The sequence below is a fragment of the Dermacentor andersoni genome, chromosome 1 (genome assembly GCF_023375885.2).
Source record: "Dermacentor andersoni chromosome 1, qqDerAnde1_hic_scaffold, whole genome shotgun sequence".
NCBI classification, from domain to species: Eukaryota; Metazoa; Arthropoda; class Arachnida; order Ixodida; family Ixodidae; genus Dermacentor; species Dermacentor andersoni.
This window is the reverse complement of record NC_092814.1, coordinates 47,161,841-47,183,031: the sequence shown is the minus strand read 5'-3', so window position 1 is coordinate 47,183,031 and position 21,191 is coordinate 47,161,841. Positions and strand designations below refer to the sequence as shown.

The following is a 21,191-nucleotide window of genomic DNA, read 5'->3' as shown; positions in this document are numbered from 1 at the left end:
CTAAGTTCTGGCGATACGCAAGAGTCCTTGTGCCTTTCGACAGAAAGGCAAAACAACACGCAGCTGCACCGCCGTCGGTGATGACTGCAACGGCCGAAGCAACAACCCAGTTCGAAGGTTGGCAGAACAATGAACGCCTTATTCTGTGGCGTATATCTTTTTTAGCCACCAGCCAAACTAAAGAATAAGTGCCGTCGTACCACGTGACCGCACGAAGCCGCACTCGTGCATTGATAACTTAACGACATTGCGGCGCACTCTCGCAGCTCCACAATGAAGCTGCTTGGGAACTAGCAGTGATGTAAAAGAATGAGGCCTCGACAAGATGCCACACTGCCACTTGAGCTTCGCGTAATAAAAATTGCGTACGTCGCGTATAAACCAAGTATAAGTGAGCGTGGTGCGATAAATTGCCTGAATGCTGAGTGGGAGTGAAAAGCTCTACCTACGTACCTTGAACAACACGGGTCGGTAGGGCCAAACACAGACACATACATGCGCACGTTTCTTTTTAAGCTGCATATTAGCGAAGTATAGCATTGAAAACAGAAATACGTTTGTGTCATCTGTGTCCCATTTATATATAGCGTCTATATTTTTGACAAGATTCTTTGACTCCGCGTTAACACTCACCCTTTCCTGCTTGATTTGGGAAGACCCTAAGAAAAGCGAATAAAGTTGAAGTCAAGAACAAAACGCAGTTGGCAGCTAGGGGCCCCCCGCTGGTGGAGGCGAACTCACCTTAGGCCACCTAGCTAGTGATACAGGAACGGGCGTCGCACCCAAGCACCCGGCTTCGACGCAGCTCTAGCGGGTTTTTATGGGTCATCGCTCACCTTCAACGGGCGCCCGCTAGCATGACCGCCTCTTGGACGCAAGAAAATGATAAAAACAGAAAATCGCCCCCCTCCCCCCCCCCCCACCCTCACAAAAGAAAGAAAAAGAAAGAATAATCCGTATTCAGGGTACGATAGTACGACAGCGAACGAAAGTGTCTCGCAGCCCTCCTCTCTCCAAAGGACAATAAACCGGCTTACAGCCTGAAAAGAGCGCCTAGGATACAGCGGGCGCCCTCTGTGAGCCACCGAATGCACCACGGGGCTCGGCACCGTGCATTCTGCTAGTTTGATTGGTATGGCGCTCGAAACTGGTGGCGCAGGTGCTACGGGATGAAAATTACAAAAAAAGAAAAAAGCAATCGATGTGAGCTTTGCGCTACGGTTGCTTTAGTTTTGTCGCTGCTTGATAGATGGCGTTCGAGCCTCGCGCTGCTGAATCCATAGGATGAGAGCGTGTGAGAAAAGCTGCTATAAACGCACAAAGCGGAATGGAGATTACCACTACTTGGAGCAGTAGTACACGAGCCATAGGAAATGTAGTGAATCTGGAGCTGTTTAAGTTAGTTTGTGTGTCCGAACGGATTATTATGGACAGATTATTCTCATTGTCTGTTTGTCTTTTACTTTTGAATTACACTTAACGTTATTAATTTATATATTAATTGTTGTAGATAATAGAGAAATGGAGCGGCCGAGGAAGTCTCAATATCAATCTCTCAACAGAAACCTATGTTTAACAGAACAGTACGACAGAGGGAAGGGCCGAAGGCGGCCAGCCACCAGTCAAAGCATGTCTAACGATAATAAAATTGCGCCGCCTGTGTCTGGAGCAGCTTTTCCACATTATGGTCCTTTGTTTGCGACGCATGGCAGCGTATGCTGCAGCTCATCCTGTTTCACCCCGAATGTGCAGAAACGTGCTAGATGCACTCAGCGCTATTACACGCGAAATGTACGTTTTCTTCATTCAAGGTGCAGGTTTTCGTTTTCGTCTGTAGCTTTATAATCTTACTGCATAACAAATCGTATTCCGTTGAACGCTTCAAGAGAGAGAGAGAGAGCTAGAGAGAGCAAGAAGCGAAAAGGTATGGAGGGCAACAAGACGAACTCCCGGTTGTCTACTTTACACGGGAGGTAAGAGAGAAGGGAGAAGAAAAGAGGAGGAGGATTAGGAAGACGAGGGGGGAAACATTTCTGGCGGTTTTATGGGCCACAACCACGATTTGATTAGAGACACGCCGTAGTGAGGCACCCCGGATTACCCAATGCACGGTACACGATCGTTTTTGCATTTGAACGCCATCGAAACGCCACCGCCGCGACCTGGATTCGATCCCACGCCCTCGGGCTTAGGAACACAACGCCATAGCCACTACGCCACCACGACGGGTAAGGAGGAGGAATGCTGCTTGTTGCAAGCGGAGCTAACCTTGAAAAGTTGCCCGCAATTAATCCGCCCCAGCGCCACTTATAAGACGCTGTAGCGTCGAAATCCCTTCACAATTAATCTTTTAGCATACCAGCACTCGGTAACACAAGCAACTTGACACGGAGCGCAGCAGGTTGCCCATTATCCAATCTCCGTCGACCCACACACTCCAACCCCGTATCACGGAGGAACTTAAGGAGGAGTCGGAGTGCATCTCAGCGAAATATCTAGCGTCCTCATGGAAGCAAAATCTCACTTGCGCTTTAAGGAGAAAATAATAAGATTAAATAGTGCTTTAAGCTGGTAGCAAGGCTGCGGGCAACGAAGGCTCCTGTAAATGTTACTTTTCAGCATTAAGCTTTAATATGCGGAAAAGCACGCTTTAGATTCTGCACCCAGAAGAGGTCAGAAACAGCTATCAGCCACAAAATTCAGACAGACAGACAGACAGACAGACAGACAGACAGACAGACAGACGGACAGACGGACAGACGGACAGACAGACAGACAGACAGACAGACAGACAGACAGACAGACAGACAGACAGACAGACAGACAGACAGACAGACAGACAGACGGACGGACGGACGGACGGACGGACGGACGGACGGACGGACGGACGGACGGACGGACGGACGGACGGACGGACACTTTATTAACTGCCGTAATCCCATCCCTCACATATGTTTATATCAGTGACCCCAGCATTTTATGTTCTTACTAATAGAGAGAGGAAAATTGATTTCACAAAAGTAAACAAAAGAATCTGCTAACGAACAGTAGCCTGCTTTTTCAGAAACGCCTATTCCTAAATAGAATGTGAAAACTGTCACTTATGCACACACTGGGGGCCTAGGAAAGTGCGATGAAGAGCGCGTGGCACAAGCGCGACAGCAATCGGAAGGGGACTAAAAGAATCAGACGTCCGGACAGCTGCGTACTGATGGGACCGGCGCTTGATTACGAATCGATTGCACTACTGACAGAGCTGAAAGCATGGTGGTGCATCTTTCAGTAGATTTGGCAAGGAGGACTAAAATCAGCCGAATACGCGAAATTGAGGCGAAGCGCTTATACAGAAGCTCGTCGCGGTTAATCGCAAGTTTGCACGTATGGGCTAACGACAGGTGCTGAAAATACTGCCAGCGACGCAATTGCAGTTCTTGATGTCCTGGCCAATTGAAGGTCGAGAATGGTGCGTACAGGTTCTGTCTGCATAGCGCTAGGACTGTATAGCCAAGCGTTTGCCGATTGCGGGTGCCTTTTCGGGAGCGAAGGTAGAATGAGCAGGCATAAACTCACCGCAATTGACCCCAAGCAACTGCGTGGCGGTCGCCTCACGATAGACAGCAATTGCTTTGCTTTTGTCATGAAGCGGCTTTAGTAGAGAGTGCCACTGTTAAATTGAAACTGAAGGATGGGCGTAAGAAAAGTATGAATACGAAATATTTTCTTGGGGCGCGCTATTCCGAGATGGTATTAATGCTGCGGTGCCCTAACATTTGTTTGCAGAACGAATTTGAAGTTTTGTTGCGGCATCTTGTGAAGAAAGGAGAGGCCAAAGTCTTGTCGCCGGTTGGCGAGGGATGCATGAATGCTCTCGCGTTGTATATACCAGATGTGCGAAGGTAATTAAGTAAGGTGAAGCAGGTTGCACGGCTTTGCACAGAGCTCGAGGCTAAGGCTGAGCGATGAGATTCCCAGACGCATAAGACATCCTCAAGTCGCGGATGGATATAGGGTGGTAGAGCGGCAATTTCACTGCTGACTGGTCTATCTAAAATTTCAGTATCTACGAATAAAAAAAGATGTCGCCTCTAGAGCGAGACGACTGCCAATACCAGCGCGCTGTTTTTATTCTGAATAGATCGATTATATCTGATATTGGTCCTACTTGTTGTGAAGCTTTCAATAGTAATTGTTTCCTAAACCAAATAGATATAAAGCTAAATACAAATGCTTGCACACGTGTGCGCGGAGTGGAAAGATATGAAGAGCTGCAGTTCACATCTGAGTTTATTCGTTGTGCAGGGAAGAGACATCACTCGCACCCGTGACCATAACCACAGTTGTCTCGGCCAAATAGCAGCGTTGGCCTTCCACTCTGATACGACAGCTACTCCTTGCTGAATCGCAAGAATGTCGGGGACATGTTATGGTAGGAAACGAGGGTCCAAACCGGGAAGAGATATAGAGAGAGATAGCAAAGAGAGGAAAGGCAGGGAGGTCAACCAAACGAGCGTCCGGTTTGCTACCCTACGCTGCGGCAAGGGAAGGGGGAACAGAAAGAGGAAATCGGGATAGAGGAAACACTGTCTGTGCACGCTGCAAAGCGCCTGGAAATCAGTCAAGTCAAAGCAAGTGCTCCGTCGATACGTTAGGCTGCCGTCATTCTGCTGTCTGAAGCTAATCTTGGTGCTTCATAGCTGGGAAGATCCAACACCAATTTCAGCTCATATTAGGCTGCGGTAATGACTGTCGACAGATGTAACTGACTACACTCTAGAGCCATTCCAAGCTTGCCCTCTGACACTCGTTGTAGAACGCGGCAGATGTTTGAATACGAACTAAAACTGACAGCCTGGTCATCACGGCGCTTCCTATCCTAGCGCGCTAGATTTCGGTTTATCGAAGCTGTATGACTGAGATTATTTCGGCTCAACGAGAACGGCAAGAGACTGATATAGCGCTGCACTGCGTCACTTTGTCCTGATCTCACTCTATACGCTGTGATTACTTAAGAAGAAATCTCTGGCACGGAAGGGTGAAACGGGATATTAATGTGACGTTCTCGCATGTTTGGCGATTTCTGTCGCAGCGAGGTGTGAAGTCGACGCAAACCGCTCACGGACTTTTCGCGCTGGCACGCACGCGCGGAACGCCAGGTTTCCGTGCGGTGTTTGAGTGCACGTCCGCTTTGCTCGCAGGTTCGTATTCACAGGAGGCCAGTGGCGTGCACTTCCACCTGTCGGCGTTGCAAATGGTGCTGCCGCCGGTGATCGTGGTGCGACTGCTACAGCACCGGCTGCTGGGCACCGCGCAGGCGGCGCGCCGCGGGGCGCCGTCCCGCGCTAGCATCGCTTCCGAGAACCGAAGCCGCGCGGGCTCGTCGGCCGACACCGAGGAGTCGCTGCGCGAGCGGCGCCACATCGCACTCACGGTCAACTGCGCGCCACCTGGGCCGGCCTCCTGGACACGGGCCTCGTCCGTCGAGGAGCGCCGGGAGTCCATCCGGCACGCCGACAACAAACAGGTGACACAGCTGACCGTTGGCTGGGTTGAGCGAGCTGAATGTTGAATGGGACGCTTTGAATAAATGACAAGTGCACAAGAGGAGGACGCACAAAACGGGACAGTAGAGTCCTCTATGATGTGGCGATACAGCAATCAACGAACGCAAAAGCGGGCCCGATGTGCTAGAAGTAAATTGCAACAAAGCTACACTTGCGCGAGACCATGTTTATGCATTGAATACGTGCCAGCGAGGGCGTCAAGAAAGATAGGAAACGCAGTGTGCTGATCTTGTCCTGATCAAATGTCCTGATCAATGTCCTGATCTGTACTTCCCCTTCTTACGCACTGCCATGTATTCGAAGCAAACAGCTGCGCGCAAGAGACAGCCATATAAGAAAAAGGTATCCTGTCAATGTTTACGGTGCCCTCTTGGCGTGATCACGGCGAATTTCTGGAACGAATACGGCAAAAGTGTTGTCGAAAAACTCGTGCTGTAGGACCGAACTTCAATATTTTCAGCAACGCGACAACAGCAGGGACCAGTGTTGCGTCTAATATCCAGAACGCTAGTAAGTACCGTAAACTAGTCATATACCCTTAACGCTACCGCCCATCGAGATTTAGATGACGTTAAAAAAGAACGAGCCATTCATTCGGCGAATAAAGAGTTGCAGTATTTGTAGCTTTGACGCTGAAAACTAAAGAGATCTTAGTTCAAAGTCAATACTATGGTAAATCAGTTCTGCGAAATGCCGCAAGGTGGAGGAAAGTTCATGAAAGAGAAAATTGTCATCCATCCGACCGTAGCACGCAGCTACAAAGGAAGCACATACAAGTTTTCCGGGAAGAAAGCTTTGCAGGGAAATATAAAATTTTCCTGGTCCTGGGATGGAATCGGAGGCTAAAGAACCCGGGACCAACCACCGCACAAATTCGGCGGTTATGGGTTCGATCCCTGGACTAGGACGAACTTTTCTTCAACTGCGAAGCTTTCTTTCTCAGAAACCCACATGTGCTTCCTTTGTAGCTGCGTGTTATGATCGGGTGGATGACAATTTTCCCTTTATAAAAGCCACTATTATAGTCGGCGTTCAAGGAGGGACAGTTATAAGATGAGTTGATGAGGTTAGGTTACGGTTACTCTTTGCCTGCATGGGAGCGCGTCCTCCTCACTACGCTTTATTACCCCGCTTTGTCATGTGATTGTTCTTCGTCAGTTCGCCGACGAATGCATCCTCTATAGGCAATACACACTGAGACAAGTAAGTGGGAGGCATCAGATATTGACACGCCTTCACATATCACCTTAGAGCTTTGATCATCTTATGCACGGATTACGTGATAATTCGAACAACTCTGTAGCAGTAAGTATGCTCCTGTCTTTTTCTTCTTTCTTTTTTTGTCTTGGCTATGGATTGTTCGGCACATGGTGAGGTAAATCAAGTATGACATAACTTGAGTGGTACGCTACCGAATTGCGTGAAAATGCTAATGGTTTGATTTTTCCCTTTCTTTAATATGTGCGCACCCTTTCCGTTTCACAGCCTTCTGAATACGTGAAATGTTAGATGTAAGAGCATGTGCGGCATATTCACCTTGAAAAAGGTGTGTTTGCTGCTGCCGAGGCGAATGTTTAGCGGAAAGTTTACTACTGTAAGAAGTTTCTGTCATTCACTGCACAACACTGACCCTGAACTCAGGAAGAAAAGCCTAAACGAACGGACTTACAAGCATTCCACGTGCAAAGTGTTTCTTTGCAAGCAGATGGTGAGCTAGGTGAAGTTGTGTCTGAGGAAGGTCGTTAGGACAGCGCTGGCGTTAGAATATTTTTCAGGCATATGAACGAACGTACAGAAAGCAAGAACAGTGACAACATTGCTCGCTCGTAGGTGACTGTGGTGGCTCCCGATGGTGGGCCAGAACTGTCGCCGGCGTCATCTCCGGCGGGGCGGCGGACCTTCAAGTTTTCGAGCCTCAAGAAGCGCGCAAGCAAGGCGCCAGCCGCCAGCCAAGAACAGCCTTCCCGGACGACCAGCGAGGCCGACATTGCGGCTTTTCAGAAGGAGCTACAGAACCTCCCAAACTTTGAGACGCTGGTTAGCTTCCTCACTTTCTCTCTAGGCGTTGTATGTTGGCAGAGCGAACGTTCACCTGAATTTTTCTTCGGTGGATGGCACGTGTTGCGAGCTTAAGCATTCGGGAATTTCGTGCTGCCACGCGACTGCAAAACGATAACGAGCCACAGTATCGGTACTTGTGTCGTACTTGTTTCAGAAGCGCATTTCTGCCGAAATAACTGTGCCTTTCAGCTCTGCTAAGGATAGCGACTTGGACACGTTCACAAATGTGCTGAAACAGGCATGCCATTACGCAAAGCCCGCAGAAAGATGTGTTATAAAAGGCGGAATTCTGGCAACGCGAGTCATTCATGACCACATTGTGCAACATCGGGCTGTCTTGGAAACACTGCGCGCATCAGCCTCTAGCGATCGAACGTGCGCCAGAGTAATGTGATCTACTAGTGGCGCCCTTGAGCGGCGTCCCATCACTCTCCCGCTTCGTTTTTTCAGGCTAGCTCGAGCGACACCTTCACGGACGGAAGCGGCCTCGACGGGGTGGGCTACGCGCGGCCACGCTCCTGCTCGGTGCCTCGTGTCACTTTCGAAGCGGCGTCGCTCCAGCTGCCGCACGGACATGGTCCGCTCATCCGCAGCGCCACCACGGAGGGGGCCTACACGGGTTCATCGGTGAGCAAGCCTGCTGCGGCAGGCCTCGCGACATCTGCGACCATCGCTGGGCCCGCCGCGCCACAGTCAGCCACCTCTGTCCCACAGCCTGTCCAACAGTCGCTCCTCACGGGTAAGCACGCGAGGCATTCGCCTTCGCGGGTGTTCGCGACGAGAACGAATATACCGAATACAATTTGCCACGTGTTAACTTCGCGCTGTACACTGCGCCTCGGTTGTGGCCGCACCTCCGCTTTCAAGTTCTCTCTACCTCCTTAATTATCTTGAAACGCATATCTGCTATAGGTATAGCAGGCAGTTCTTCCGCGATAAACAACGGCCGCGAAGGCGTACTTAACATGCAATATCGCAGGCTTTCTTCCTCATATGAGATAGTTACACAATTCGCTAATTGGCATTAAGCCAAGCTATAATTGGCTTCTTTATTAAACACTTTAGAGACTAACATGCATAATCAATTTGAAGGATATCGTTCTCCAAGCCAAAAGATTCGGTAGGCTGCTCATAGCAAATGCATGCTTGTAAATCGCTATAATAGTACATCAAATTTTCATTCCATCTGTCTCCATGCCCGCAAAGAGTGAAATAATCTGGTGACATGTTTCACCATTTTCCTGCATTCACATTTCAATCTCATGTATTGTATAGGCACAACCAACATCTTCACTGTCTGTATGAGAGCGCAAGAGCAGCGTGCTCCGGAGTGTGAGTTCGTGCATTCAACTGGGGAGTACCACTGGTTCGAGCTGCAGCTTGTTTCTCAGCTCTCGCTCACAGCCCTTACTCGTGCTTATCGATTTGCTCTGTTTACTCCCTCGTATACCAAAGACTGTGCCCTATACGTATGCGTATACGCGAAGCATAGCAGTCACCAGGAAGCCCGATGGAAGCGGTCCCTTATCGCCGCAGGCGCCCATTGCAGCAGCCGTCTTTGTTACCGAGGCAAACGAACGAGTAGCGACAGCCTGCTCCTTTGGCTGCGCGCATCCGCAGGACGTTGCCTCGAACCAGCGGCGGAGACTCTGGTCGTCGGCGTAGACGCATCCCGAAGCGCCGCTTTCCCGTCCTCTTTAAAGGGGTGACGGAGAAAATGCGCAGTATTTTCAAAATGTTTTCCACGCGCACATAAAAGAGAAATAAACCATGACGTCTCCTTTTCTCTCACTTTTTTTCTTGCTCTGGGGTCTCTCCTCTCTCCTTCAGACACAATACCAGCATGTACATGCTACGGTGCTTGCAGGGCTCATTCACGCAGTGGCCGACGGAATTGTGCGATAAATTTCGATCACGTATGATATCTGTACGTTACCATAAAACTAGCTGGTCCGTGTTCATAATCACGACGCTTCAACGTCGTCGAGGTAATCGACGCAGTGTACTCAATAGTCTTCTAAAGCAGCATCCTGTCATGCTGAAGCTTGAATGTCAAAACATTCGAAGACTCTTAATGCTCAGTGACTATTTCAGTTTTGCACATCACCAAGTTATACGGTCTGATTCAAGGGTGTGCCTCGGGAGCAAATACGTTCCAGAAGCCAAGCGGCAGAGACGTCGCCCCCAATAGGTCGCGTGCTTGCTACGTGAGAAGCTGCGAAGGCATGTTCTCTCTGGACTGCATGCTACATGTGGGTAAAGTGCTCATGCTGCAGCTTTTCCTATAGAGCTTTTTAACAAGTGCTCACGTCGGTTCACAACAGCCCAGAGGGCATTATATGGCGACGGCCAGGGAGCTCTCGTTGGTGAAGTTCACAGGTGCCAAACCATCCGCCCTTGGTCGCAGCGTGCGAGGCGGTGGCTCCAGCGCACGGGCCCCTGTGTGACCTGCCCGGCGTTCACCTGACCATCCTGAAGCTGCTCTACGAGTGGACCTGCATTTGCCCCGGTGACCTGCGCATCCGCGAGTTTCGAGACTTCGTCAACCGTCTCGCCTGCATGGGAGACGCCTACAAGGAGTGGGCCGACGAGTTGCGCAGGAACGCCGATCTCAAGGTGAGCGTTGCGCTTTGTGGATGTCTTCTTCCTCCTCGCCCTCAGGTTGGTTTGGCTGCTTTCTTTTTTTTTTTTTTGCTTTCACCGTGCAGAAAGAAAGCACTTTTCATGTGCGGCCGAATTCACAAAGGTTTTCGTATGTGAGACTTACTTCACACTAGCCGGCCGCCTTCGACAATATGTCTGACATCGCGATTGGCTGACGCCTTTTTTCACTAACCACTGTAGCATGTAAATACGGGCTTACGCTAAAACATTTTGTAAGAACAGGCTTCACCCAATCATGATGTTGGACGTTATATTTTCGAAGGCATCCGGCCATTGGCAAAGAGATCGCAAGAACAAGAAGCTTTACGAATTCGAAAGCCGATTTCTTCAAGCAAAAGTACTGCATCGGGAAATATGAAGCGATTGTCGCGGTACGCAAGCAAGATCGGGAGCTATGATCGCGGTGCGTGTCACTCTCTGTCCTGCCACTCTGAGTGACAGAATCAGCTAGCACGGCTGGGATCTACAATCGATCAGGCATCAGCTCCGAGAACGAAGCGGAGAAATCAGACAACCTTTGCGAGACTATTATAGCTACTGTCATACTGAATGTTATCAATTCTGTCTACCTCTCGGACCTGTATAGTGTACTCACTCAATCATTCGTCTTGCGTACTAGCGCAGCAAAGCGATCACCAAAACGAGTCAATCAAATATTGACGCCTCAGCAGCGTCTGGTACCGTGGTACCATACTAATCAAAGATATCTGCGTTAAGCGTACGTAATGTCTTACGTGCGGTACCGACGTCATCGGCACACGCGGTCTGACCCGTGCATAATGCCGATGAAGCCGGTTTCACGTCCGATCGGAGCTTGATCCACTTCCCGACCTGTGAAATAACTTACGGAAAATAACCTCCCCACTACACTACCCTTTGCGATGCACTCCTATGATACTGAATTCACTTGGTGGCGCCATAAAAAGGTGACGTAGACCACAAATGTTTCACTATGAAGGAGGTACGATGCACAGCCGCCTTCATTTTTTGCGAGAACAAGAGTGAGCTGCGCTCCGACTAAGTTTGTGCCTTCGAGAGACGCCACTGGTTTGAGACAACGTGTCCGTGAAAGTGCTGCGCGTATAGACAAGAATGGGCTTGCTCGAATACGCCTGCTGCTCTTCCTGTAAAATTATGAATGTGTTCGCGTTTTACTACACTGAAGGAGGACCTTCAGAGGAAACAATATTTACAATAATCAACACTTCGCTGTACTGTGTTTTGCCCTATATCTATTTAATTATTGCTAGATGAACTTAAAAATAAATAATTCAATTATTAATAATTGGTAATTAAATTACAATGTGTTATACGTACAATTTACAAACACTTCAAATGTACGCATTGCATAACGCAGCAGCGCGTGTCCACGTGACTAAAAACGCTGACTCGAAATTTTGTTGACAGCTACAATGTTTATGAAGAAAGTGGTGGCAAGGACTTTGGTGCGGGCCTATTTCTTTCACTACAATAGTTTAAAGAACTTTCTTTTGTGAGCCGCTTGTCAGCAACTCGACACACCTAATTGATCTTGTATTTTCCCTCTTAGCCTTTACTTCATGTTACCGCGTCCAACTTTCGGACAACCAAGACATACCTCGTGACACTTTTAGTGCACTCCAGATATCGATGTTATTTGGCAGTTTAGTCGATGAAAACAGGTACATTGAAGCGAACGCTTGATCTAAACTTTAGCGTATTAGGCCTCTGATGACGCTGCTAGCGTGCGCACGTGAGTGTGCGTGTGTGTGCGTGTGTGTGCGTGTGTGTGCGTGTGCATGTTCTTGTATAATTGTGCGCGCTATTGGTAAAAACGGTACGGTACCCACCGTGGGGGCTTAGTAGCTGTGGCGTTACGCTACTAAGCACGAGGTACGGGTTCCATTCCCCGTCATGGTCATTAAGCCGTGGCCGGGAATGCTCATGTACCATGCATTGGGTGCACGTTAGAGATCCCCAGGAGGTCAAAATCATTCCGAAGTCTACCCCCCCCCCCCCCCCCCCCTACGGCGTGCCTGATAATCAGATCGTCTTGGCACGCAAGATCTCAGATATTCTTGTCGTCGTCGTCGTCGTCGTCTTGTGATACTGCTGCTTTCTAAACGAGAGCCTAGTAAAATGACCGAATACAAGTTATTCACGCACGGATACATACAACATTAAAGCGAACATGAATAGGTACAATAACAAACAGTATCGCGCTCACGGATAACAAAGGCAGTGTCTAAAAAAAAAGCAGTAAGTTTAAGGCTATACATTAGGAGTCTGCAAATACTCGAAACTTCCAAAAAACGAATCCAATAGGGTCCTATCCGATTTGATCTTCGAATTGAATAGTCATCATTTGTAAATGCGAATATTTTCCGAATGCCTTTCGAATACTTCAAATTGTCAACTGCACCGAAATAAACACAAAATTGTAGAAACTTTCACCGCAGCGGCCATAGTATGGACATAAAGCACGAGTATTTGCGTAGCGGAGCAGGGTAAACGTAACTCAGATAGCTATACTTTACAAGCTGTACAGCCATCATTCGTGCTATATGAAGAGCCATGCATATGCGAAGAAAGTACTTGTTTGGCCTTAATGCTTCATTTGTGGTTTTAATAAACAATTCTTCAGAAAGTGCTATGTACTACGTATGTACAGAAACTTGCTAACCTTAAGAATATTGAGACGTGAACATCGTTTTATATTAATTGTGATAACGGCTGTTCATTAGTCGAAAACTATTGGAAAAGTATTCGACATGCGATTCGATTCGATTTGTATCTGGCACTAGTGGATTCGTATTCGATTTGGTCTCAAAAATCACTATCCTCACACCCCTACTAAACAAGAACGATGCTGATAGCAATACAAGTCTGGATGGAGTCTACAATTCTTGAGCACACATGTCTGCTGAGTGCAAAACAAACGCCGGAAATGAAGCAAAGCACAGCAAACTTAACAGTATTACAATTTAGTTTACTAGAGAAAAGTTACAGAGACCATGCATTGGAAATATTAGGATTTCGAAAGGTAATATTATAATAAACTGCGGCATCATTGTCGTTCAATAAGGCGTGGCAGTGCTGGCTGATTTTTCTGGCAAAAAAAAAAAACCCAGTAAAAACGAGAAGGCAGAACCTCAGACAAGGACGAATACATTTGTCTGTGTTTGTCTAAGTTGGCGATTCTTTATATACTGGAGTTATCATCCAAAGCTCGGAACACCGGGTTTTGTCACATGGCTATAGGGTAAATACACTGATAGAGCTCGTTATAAAATCCATTTTCATGAGACTTCTGAGAATAAGTCTGTATTAGATGACTGTATCTACTACTGCAAGAGGAAAGAATTAAGCGCTTAAAAGTTTCATTGTTACAAGAGTATTCTTTGGGCGTGTGTTCACGTCTACGTCTTCTTTTCTTGTGTTTCTGAAAAGGAGATAAATACCATTGGATACTACCACTTAGGTGACGGCGCTGGATATCAAATAAATATGTCTGTACATATTCTTTATTTTCAGTTGCTAAATTCTAAAGACCTGAACGAGCTAATAAGGTAGGGAATTAGTCGTTGTGGTGGTGTTCATTACGAGCAAGCCTTAGCGCTTTTTTAAGCTTCCTGAAATGTATGACAGCCATACGATCCTTATCCTAAAAGCCCAACTATTCAACATTCATTGTCAACATATGACCACATGGGTATTATATATAGGGTACCATATAATAATGTCGGATTATTCGATATATCACATGTTATGCTTCTTCTTTTCGATAGGGAAAGTTCGCTGGTTTGTGATTTACTCGAAAACAATATTTTTTTTTTTTTTCGTACGAGCGCAGGGGAATGACTAGACACGCGAACAGAAACAACCCAACAGGCCAACGAGGTCACGTATTTAGAGGAAAGGTAATCTTTCTCTCAGCCGCTTGACCTTTACCTCTAGGTAGCGGTCCAGCAGTATCGTCAGCTGCATACACTGGCCCCGACTGGAAGCCATTAATGTGCGCTTTTGCCTAAAATTAGGAGCGACCCGGCTGCTAGGAAAAGACTAAAGGACCGCGAGGGCGAATCACGTCAACTAGTAGACGCCGGTGGGCGTGCTTCGTTGCTGATATCGCGCCGGTGAGATCGTCGAACCGACCGTTTCGCCGAAAACGGATCAAGCCCATTCCACAACAGCGCTTCTGGCTGCGCGATCCACGGAGCCAATGCAGTCCATAGTCACGTCGCTCGAAACCTGCCGTTCGGAGCCCTTCTCGATGCCTTGTTCGGTTTAATTGTATTTTTATTATTTTTCCCGAGACGTCGGCTGCACTTGGAGGATTCTTTCGCTCAGTAAAGGATTTTGCGGTCTTGAAGGGCTATGCCCCGTGACAAACGGCCGTCGGGCGAAGGGCGGCCCGTCCTCGGCCTTGCCCTCCGCGGCCTTGCGCTTTACGCAGTGGCCGTGTGCCTTCCGCGAAGACCTCACTCGTGGGCACTGATAGGCGTAGTAGTTGCATCAGTGTCGCCCACCGCCGTTTGGTCACCTCAGGCGTTAAACGCTGGACGCCCCCGAAATGGAGGAGCCGCAACGATGAAGGGATTCCCTCGTGCTCACTCTTGCTGCGAGGCAAGAAGGAAAAATAGGAAGGCAGCGACAACTCAAAGAGATTCGCTTCGTCGCCTGTTCTTTGGTTTGCAGGTTTCAGCCGTATTACATAGGTTTGTAAGGCATTACAGTTGCTATTGCTTTTTATCCCATTTCGCGCATTAAGCGACCGCTAGTATGGTCAGCCTAGCTAGTTGGCAACATGCACTATAGCGCTAACACTCGCAAATACACGCAAGAACAACCGAAAAATAAATAAATAAATAAATAAAGTGAGCGCTGTACTAATTCTTCTTTATTTCTGTGTATTTCCGTGTCCTAGCCTTTGTGCGTTGAGATGTTGGCGTGTCGGGCGTCATTGGTATTTGTTTGTAATGTGCAGTGCAACGGACGGACATGTCGATATCTTCAGCTAGTTATTCTTTTTCTGCGTTAGTTGAAGGTCCAAGCCCTCTAAACCCCAAATGAAATGCTGGCGATCATTGAGTGCTCGAAATAAGTTACGCTAAACACTTCTTCAGACAAATTCTGCAAACGAGTCTCCGTTCCAGGACGTGAGCGCTGCACAACGTCGTGATGCAGTGGCGCGCTGCGTCCGGCGGTCGCTTCGGCTGCCACACGCCAGCGCAGCCAGAAAAACGCGCGCAGCGACCGGGTGTATTTTTCTAGGAACACCATCGTCGTGCCAACCGTATCGCTACGACACGTCGGCGAATCACCTTATATGTATGTCATGAAGGCACGATTTTCCCCGTGACGCCAGGTCTGGCCTTTAAACACCAACTTCAGTATAAAATTAAAATATCAAATGCGGGTTTTTCTCAACCTTCATACTCGATAAATGTGATCATTTATGTGCGAGAAGTGTGCGGTATTGTTTCTACAATTTCGAAATTAGTGTACGTCAGCACACCTTTGACAATGGCAATGCCCGATATGGTATACAAGGGTGTTTCACGTAAGTAAACAAAAATTTTGAAATAGAACGGCGCACCTTAGGCGAACGAGACGAACGGTATATTGTTCGCAGTCATCTTGAGCTACTCAGGCAGTTTTTTAATGTGACATTAGTGAGCAAGCTAGTTTAGCTCAATAACGCAAAATTGGACACATTCGTTCTGAGGCGTAAGTCGTATTTGAAAAAGATTTAGAGTATGCTCATAAATACCTAGCGAAGTTGTTTTTTTGATGTTATCTTCTACGTCGTCCTTTTTCTTCTTCTTTTTTCTGGGCTCTGAAAAAAGCCCTCGAAGCATCAAAACAAAGATTGCTTTACTTCGCTCTTGCGCACCTGGATGGCAGCATTGTGAATCGTGTTCTGAAACTTCGATGGGGGTGAAATGCGAAAACACCCGTGTACTTAGATTTAGGTGCACGTTAAAGAACCCCAGGTGGTCGAAATTTTCGGAGTCCTCCACTATGGCGTGCCTCATAATCAGAAAGTGGCTTTAGCACGTAAAACCCCATAATCTAATTTTTAAATTTTTTTTGTTCCGGAACAACGAAGCCCGCATGTACATTGCAAAAGAAAGAAAAAAGCGAGTGGCTACGGCGTTCGGTGCATGTAACACGTAGATCAGCACCTTCGTGGTGAAAATCGACATCCGCCACGGTCCTAAATTATAAGAGAAGGCAGGCACTGAATGTGGATGCAAACACACACGCGGGCTTTCATCGACGGGCACCGCGGACTTCGCTCGTTAAAAAACGCCATAGAGAGCGCTTTCATGCGGAGCCACCAGAGCAGTGTTCGTGATTTTTAATACTTCGCGGGCTTTCCAAAATAGGGCTTGCTTCAGAGCCCAGAAAAAAGAACCACGTAAAAAATAACATTAAGAAAACTTCATTGGGTGTTTCATGGCAGGTTCTACAACTTTTCAAATACGACTGCTGCCCTAAATTAATATTAAAAATTTTGCACACGTAAACTAAAATAATATGCCAACTAATCGCACTGCAAAAATAGTTCTGAGTAACTCAAGACGACTGCGACAACATACCTTTGGTCTCGTTCGTCTAAGCTGTACCATGCTATTTGTGTATGTATGTGTGTGTGTGTTTCGAGCTACTAAAAGTGCCCTGTTCACTTTATATGGCGTTGTAGCTTAGTCCATTTGGGAAGAGTAATTACCAGGATTTTCGTCAACACAAAGCCGGTCATTCTTCCTTCAGGTGCCTTTCCATGGCATTACTGACATCTGAGATTACCTCGCTGTCACAACGGCGCGCCGGAGCAAAGCCTGCATGTGCTCTCACTTTGTCGCGCTTTCTTATTTTTTTTTTTTTTTGTGTGTGTGTGTTTTGTTGACATCGCTTTCTTTTTTTTTTTACTTGGTTACCAGGCTGTCGCGTCTTTCAATGCATTTTAAATGTACTCATGTACTATGCTCTCTCCCTCCCCCTGCTGTTGGGGGGAGGGGGAGGAGGGGGCGTGCATGCATGTGCACGTTCACTTTTATGTCGGAATTATAGCTCTCTATCACTTCTTCGGGTTTTTCTTTCTCTCTCTCTCTGTCTCTCTCTCTCGACCTGGGTGTTCTGTACCAATCGCGGTGGACTGCTAATAGCACAACCGGCGCTATTAGAAGTAAAATAAAATCATGTATAAGCAAGGGGACAGCAAAACACAATAATCCGTGTAAGCCATAGAAGTAATCTGCTACAAAAAAATAAAAAGAAGAAGAAAAAGGGGGTGGGGGGGGGGGGGCGGCGGGTGTATTGGTGAGAGTATAAGATTTATTGCCCTCTGGGTTTTCGCCTTCAGCGCACGTAAAACTGGAAGTGATGGCCAAGTGTAAAGGTGTGGAATCAAATTCGGCCCTGAAGGACACAGGCGAAGCTTTCTGGCTACCGTCGTGCGTAGCGTTGCTTCCAGTTTCCACTATAGAAAAGTCAGGTCGACGTAACTTCTCTATTTGAATAAGGACAAAAAGAAATGAGGAACTCGCTTCCTCTAACACTGTTGTAGTATGTTCGCAATAGCTAGCACGTAAGCCAAACGCAACCGTAAATGATTATGCTTTCAACTTATCACGAGACATCAGAGAAATAACACATTTTACGCTGTCATTCGCTAACATACGCAGTACTTTTCCCTAAGCGCATGGAACATTGTATACACTCTATTAATAACAATAGCGATATAGTCATTCTAACTGAAACGTGGCTGCATTTTGATAATAAGGACGATGAGCAGTTAGGCGAGTGGGTTGATTACATTATCTTTCGCAAGGACAGGCTTGCTTCAAGTAGAGGCGGTGTTCTAATCGCGATTAAAAAGTGCATTTCATCATTCATCATTAACAGGCTAAGTCCGCTGGAAATTGTCGGAATCTGCATCACGCCGTCTGGTTCGAAGTCATTTATTGGTGCACGTTACCGGCCACTAAACATCCCTTATGTTTTCCTCTCTGTTCTACTGGAAAACCTCGAGACAAACGAAACAAAATTTCCCAGAGCTATAATTTCCCATTTTAGTAACTCCGGCGAATTCATCAAGCTAACCCTTGACTATCCATTTCTTTCAACTAGTTCACCAGCCTATTAGTCGCAAACACATTGCCGCAGTTGGACCTTCTCCTAACTGCGGCAACCGATAAGAGAGAGAGAGAGAGAGAGAGAGAGAGAGAGAAAGGTTTAATGATACGAAAGGCAGAGAGGTCGGCCTGAGGTACGTTCCTCTAGCCAGATACTCTGCGCTGGGGGAAGGGCAAGAGGAAAAGAACGAGAGTAAAAAGAGGCGCATGATGGGCGACTACTCATAGCCTATAGTCCAGGCGTGGACTTTTTTAAAAGTAAGGCCTAGATGACCTTAAAACTCGATTTAACATCTGGGCAAAGGCCTAAAATAACGTCCTGCGACAGTGGATGCCACCGACCATGGTTTGAAGAATTTTTTTTTTGCAAATATTTCCTTTCAACATTTTCGTATCCTAGAGTAAACGAAGAATTTTGCATGTTAAAAGTTAAGTTACAGGGTCTCGTGCATGCGCACGTACCTCTTATCTCTTTTTGCACTACCTTATCAAAGCCTTGGTATCGCACGTCTCTGCGTGCTCTAAACCATAATAAGAACAACAAAAAAAACGCTTTTTCAATGTTGTAGAACGCCGGACGACCACTGTATCTTAAGCTTAACAAAAATTTGACAAACAAGGAATATTTTCGTGCTCTCCGGAAGCTAAGCAAGTTTTTTCAGCGATCTTCAACTACTTACTAAATGTAGGCCTATAAAGTTCTGGAAATTAATATCGCCTCCTAATTGCTCATGGTAATATCCCCTTACTGGATGGTTGCGGGGCTCTGATTCCGCCCAAGAAGTGCCCGGTTGCCGTTAACAATATTTTTACTTATATTTTTAGAACAGGTAGCCATTCGAATCTTCCATTACCAACCGTGGTTAATTATAGAATGCATGCAAGCAATTGAGGCTTATACTGATGGCGTTGCATCTTTAACTATAAATTCAAGCTATCGACCTCTTAACATGTAGACAGTATAATCGCTAAAATCCTAAAGCATACCGTTTATGAAAATGTTATCCTCTGTCACATCTTCCAAAAATCTATTCCCACAAATGGCCAATTGGCAAAGTGATCTCCATTTTAAAAGATAAAAGTACAGTCAGTAATTACTGCCCCATGTTATATACAAGTGTACCCTGTATACAACAGAAACATATGGTTGTATTAAAAGGATCCTGAAAAGATTTTGCCGATTTCGTACAAACGTCCCGAGTAGTTAGAGTAGGTCCTTCAGATCATTAATTGACGCATTTAAGTGCTCCGCGTAAAGCGTGCAATTTATTATAAGGTTTTAAAAATGTACATCGCTGCCGATCGCAGCACATCGCTTGGCTGAATTTTAGGCCGCCCCTACTAGAGGTATTCAGAGACCTGGATTGGGAAGAATTGGGGATAAGAGTGAATGGGGAATACCTTAGTAACTTGCCATTCGGTGATGATATTGCCTGGTTTAGTAACTCAGGAGACCAATTGCAATGCATGCTCACTGACCTGGACAGGCAAAGCAGAAGGGTGAGTCTAAAAATTAATGTGCAGAAAACTAAAGTAATGTTTAACAGTCTCGGAAGAGAACCGCAGTTCACGATAGGTAGCGAGGCACTGGAAGTGGTAAGGGAATACATCTACTTAGGGCAGGTAGTGACCGCGAATCCGGATCATGAGACAGAAATAATCAGAAGAATAAGAATGTGCTGGGATGCGTTTGACAGACATTCTCAGATCATGAACAGCAGGTTGCCATTATCCCTCAAGAGAAAAGTGTATAACAGCTGTGTCTTACCAGTACTCACCTACGGGGCAGAAACATGTAGGCTTACGAAAAGGGCTCTGCTTAAATTGAGGACGACGCAACGAGCTATGGAAAGAAAAATGATGGGTGTAACGTTAAGGGATAAGAAAAGAGCAGATTGGGTGAGGGAACAAACGCGAGTTAACACCATCTTAGTTGAAATCAAGAAAAAGAAATGGGCAGGGCATGTAATGAGGAGGGAAGATAACCGATGGTCATTAATTGAATTGAGTTATGGGGTTTTACGTGCCAAAACCACTTTCTGATTATGAGGCACGCCGTAGTGGAGGACTCCGGGAATTTTGACCACCTGGGGTTCTTTAACGTACACCTAAATCTAAGCACACGGGTGTTTTCGCATTTCGCCCCCATCGAAATGCGGCCGCCGTGGCCGGGATTCGATCCCGCGACCTCGTGCTCAGCAGCCCAACACCATAGCCACTGAGCAACCACGGCGGGTGATGGTCATTAAGGGATACTGACTGGATTCCAAGCGAAGGGAAGAGTAGCAGGGGGCGGCAGAAAGTTAGGTGGGCAGATGAGATTAAAAAGTTTTCAGGGACAACATGGCCACAATTAGCACATGACCGGGGTAGTTGAAGAAGTATGGGAGAGGCCTTTGCCCTGCAGTGGGCGTAGCCAGCCTGCTGCTGCTGCTGCTGCTGCTGCTGCTGCTGATGATGATGATGATGATGATGATGATGATGCTTGTAATGCTAAGCGTATTTTATATCGTTATTTCTTAAAAAAAGGAGGAACCTTTTATCTGGGATAGCCTAAAGCATCTTGTGTGACAGCTTGATAATATGTTTTGTATTGGACGTCGTGATTGCGTTTTCGTCTCGAATTAAGATTATGAAAGATTTACATTTTCTCTGCTTTTTCTTGCTGTTCACCATATATAACCTGCATTTTTTTTTTACAGCACAAGCTGGATATGGCTAACCTTCCGTAGTTTTTTGGGCGTCCGGCAACAGAAACAAACTTTGCGATTTCTAACAAACCCAT

The 21,191-nt window shown here is 46.8% G+C and overlaps 2 protein-coding genes across 2 annotated transcripts in view; both read left to right on the top strand.

Moving 5' to 3' along the window:
* Positions 1-10,089, top strand: part of LOC129387972 (uncharacterized) — a 95,847-nt gene extending 85,758 nt beyond the window's left edge. The window contains exons 6-9 of the mRNA XM_055077864.2: positions 5,196-5,521; positions 7,392-7,598; positions 8,073-8,361; positions 9,947-10,089. Of these exons, the coding sequence (XP_054933839.1) occupies positions 5,196-5,521; positions 7,392-7,598; positions 8,073-8,361; positions 9,947-10,089 (965 nt within the window). The remainder of the gene's footprint in view (positions 1-5,195; positions 5,522-7,391; positions 7,599-8,072; positions 8,362-9,946) is intronic.
* The window catches only part of LOC126543948 (1-phosphatidylinositol 4,5-bisphosphate phosphodiesterase epsilon-1-like), a 212,706-nt gene continuing 201,283 nt past the window's right edge, over positions 9,769-21,191 (top strand). Inside the window, exon 1 of the mRNA XM_072287433.1 lies at positions 9,769-10,238. Coding sequence (XP_072143534.1) covers positions 10,182-10,238 — 57 coding nt within the window. The 5' untranslated portion in view covers positions 9,769-10,181. The remainder of the gene's footprint in view (positions 10,239-21,191) is intronic.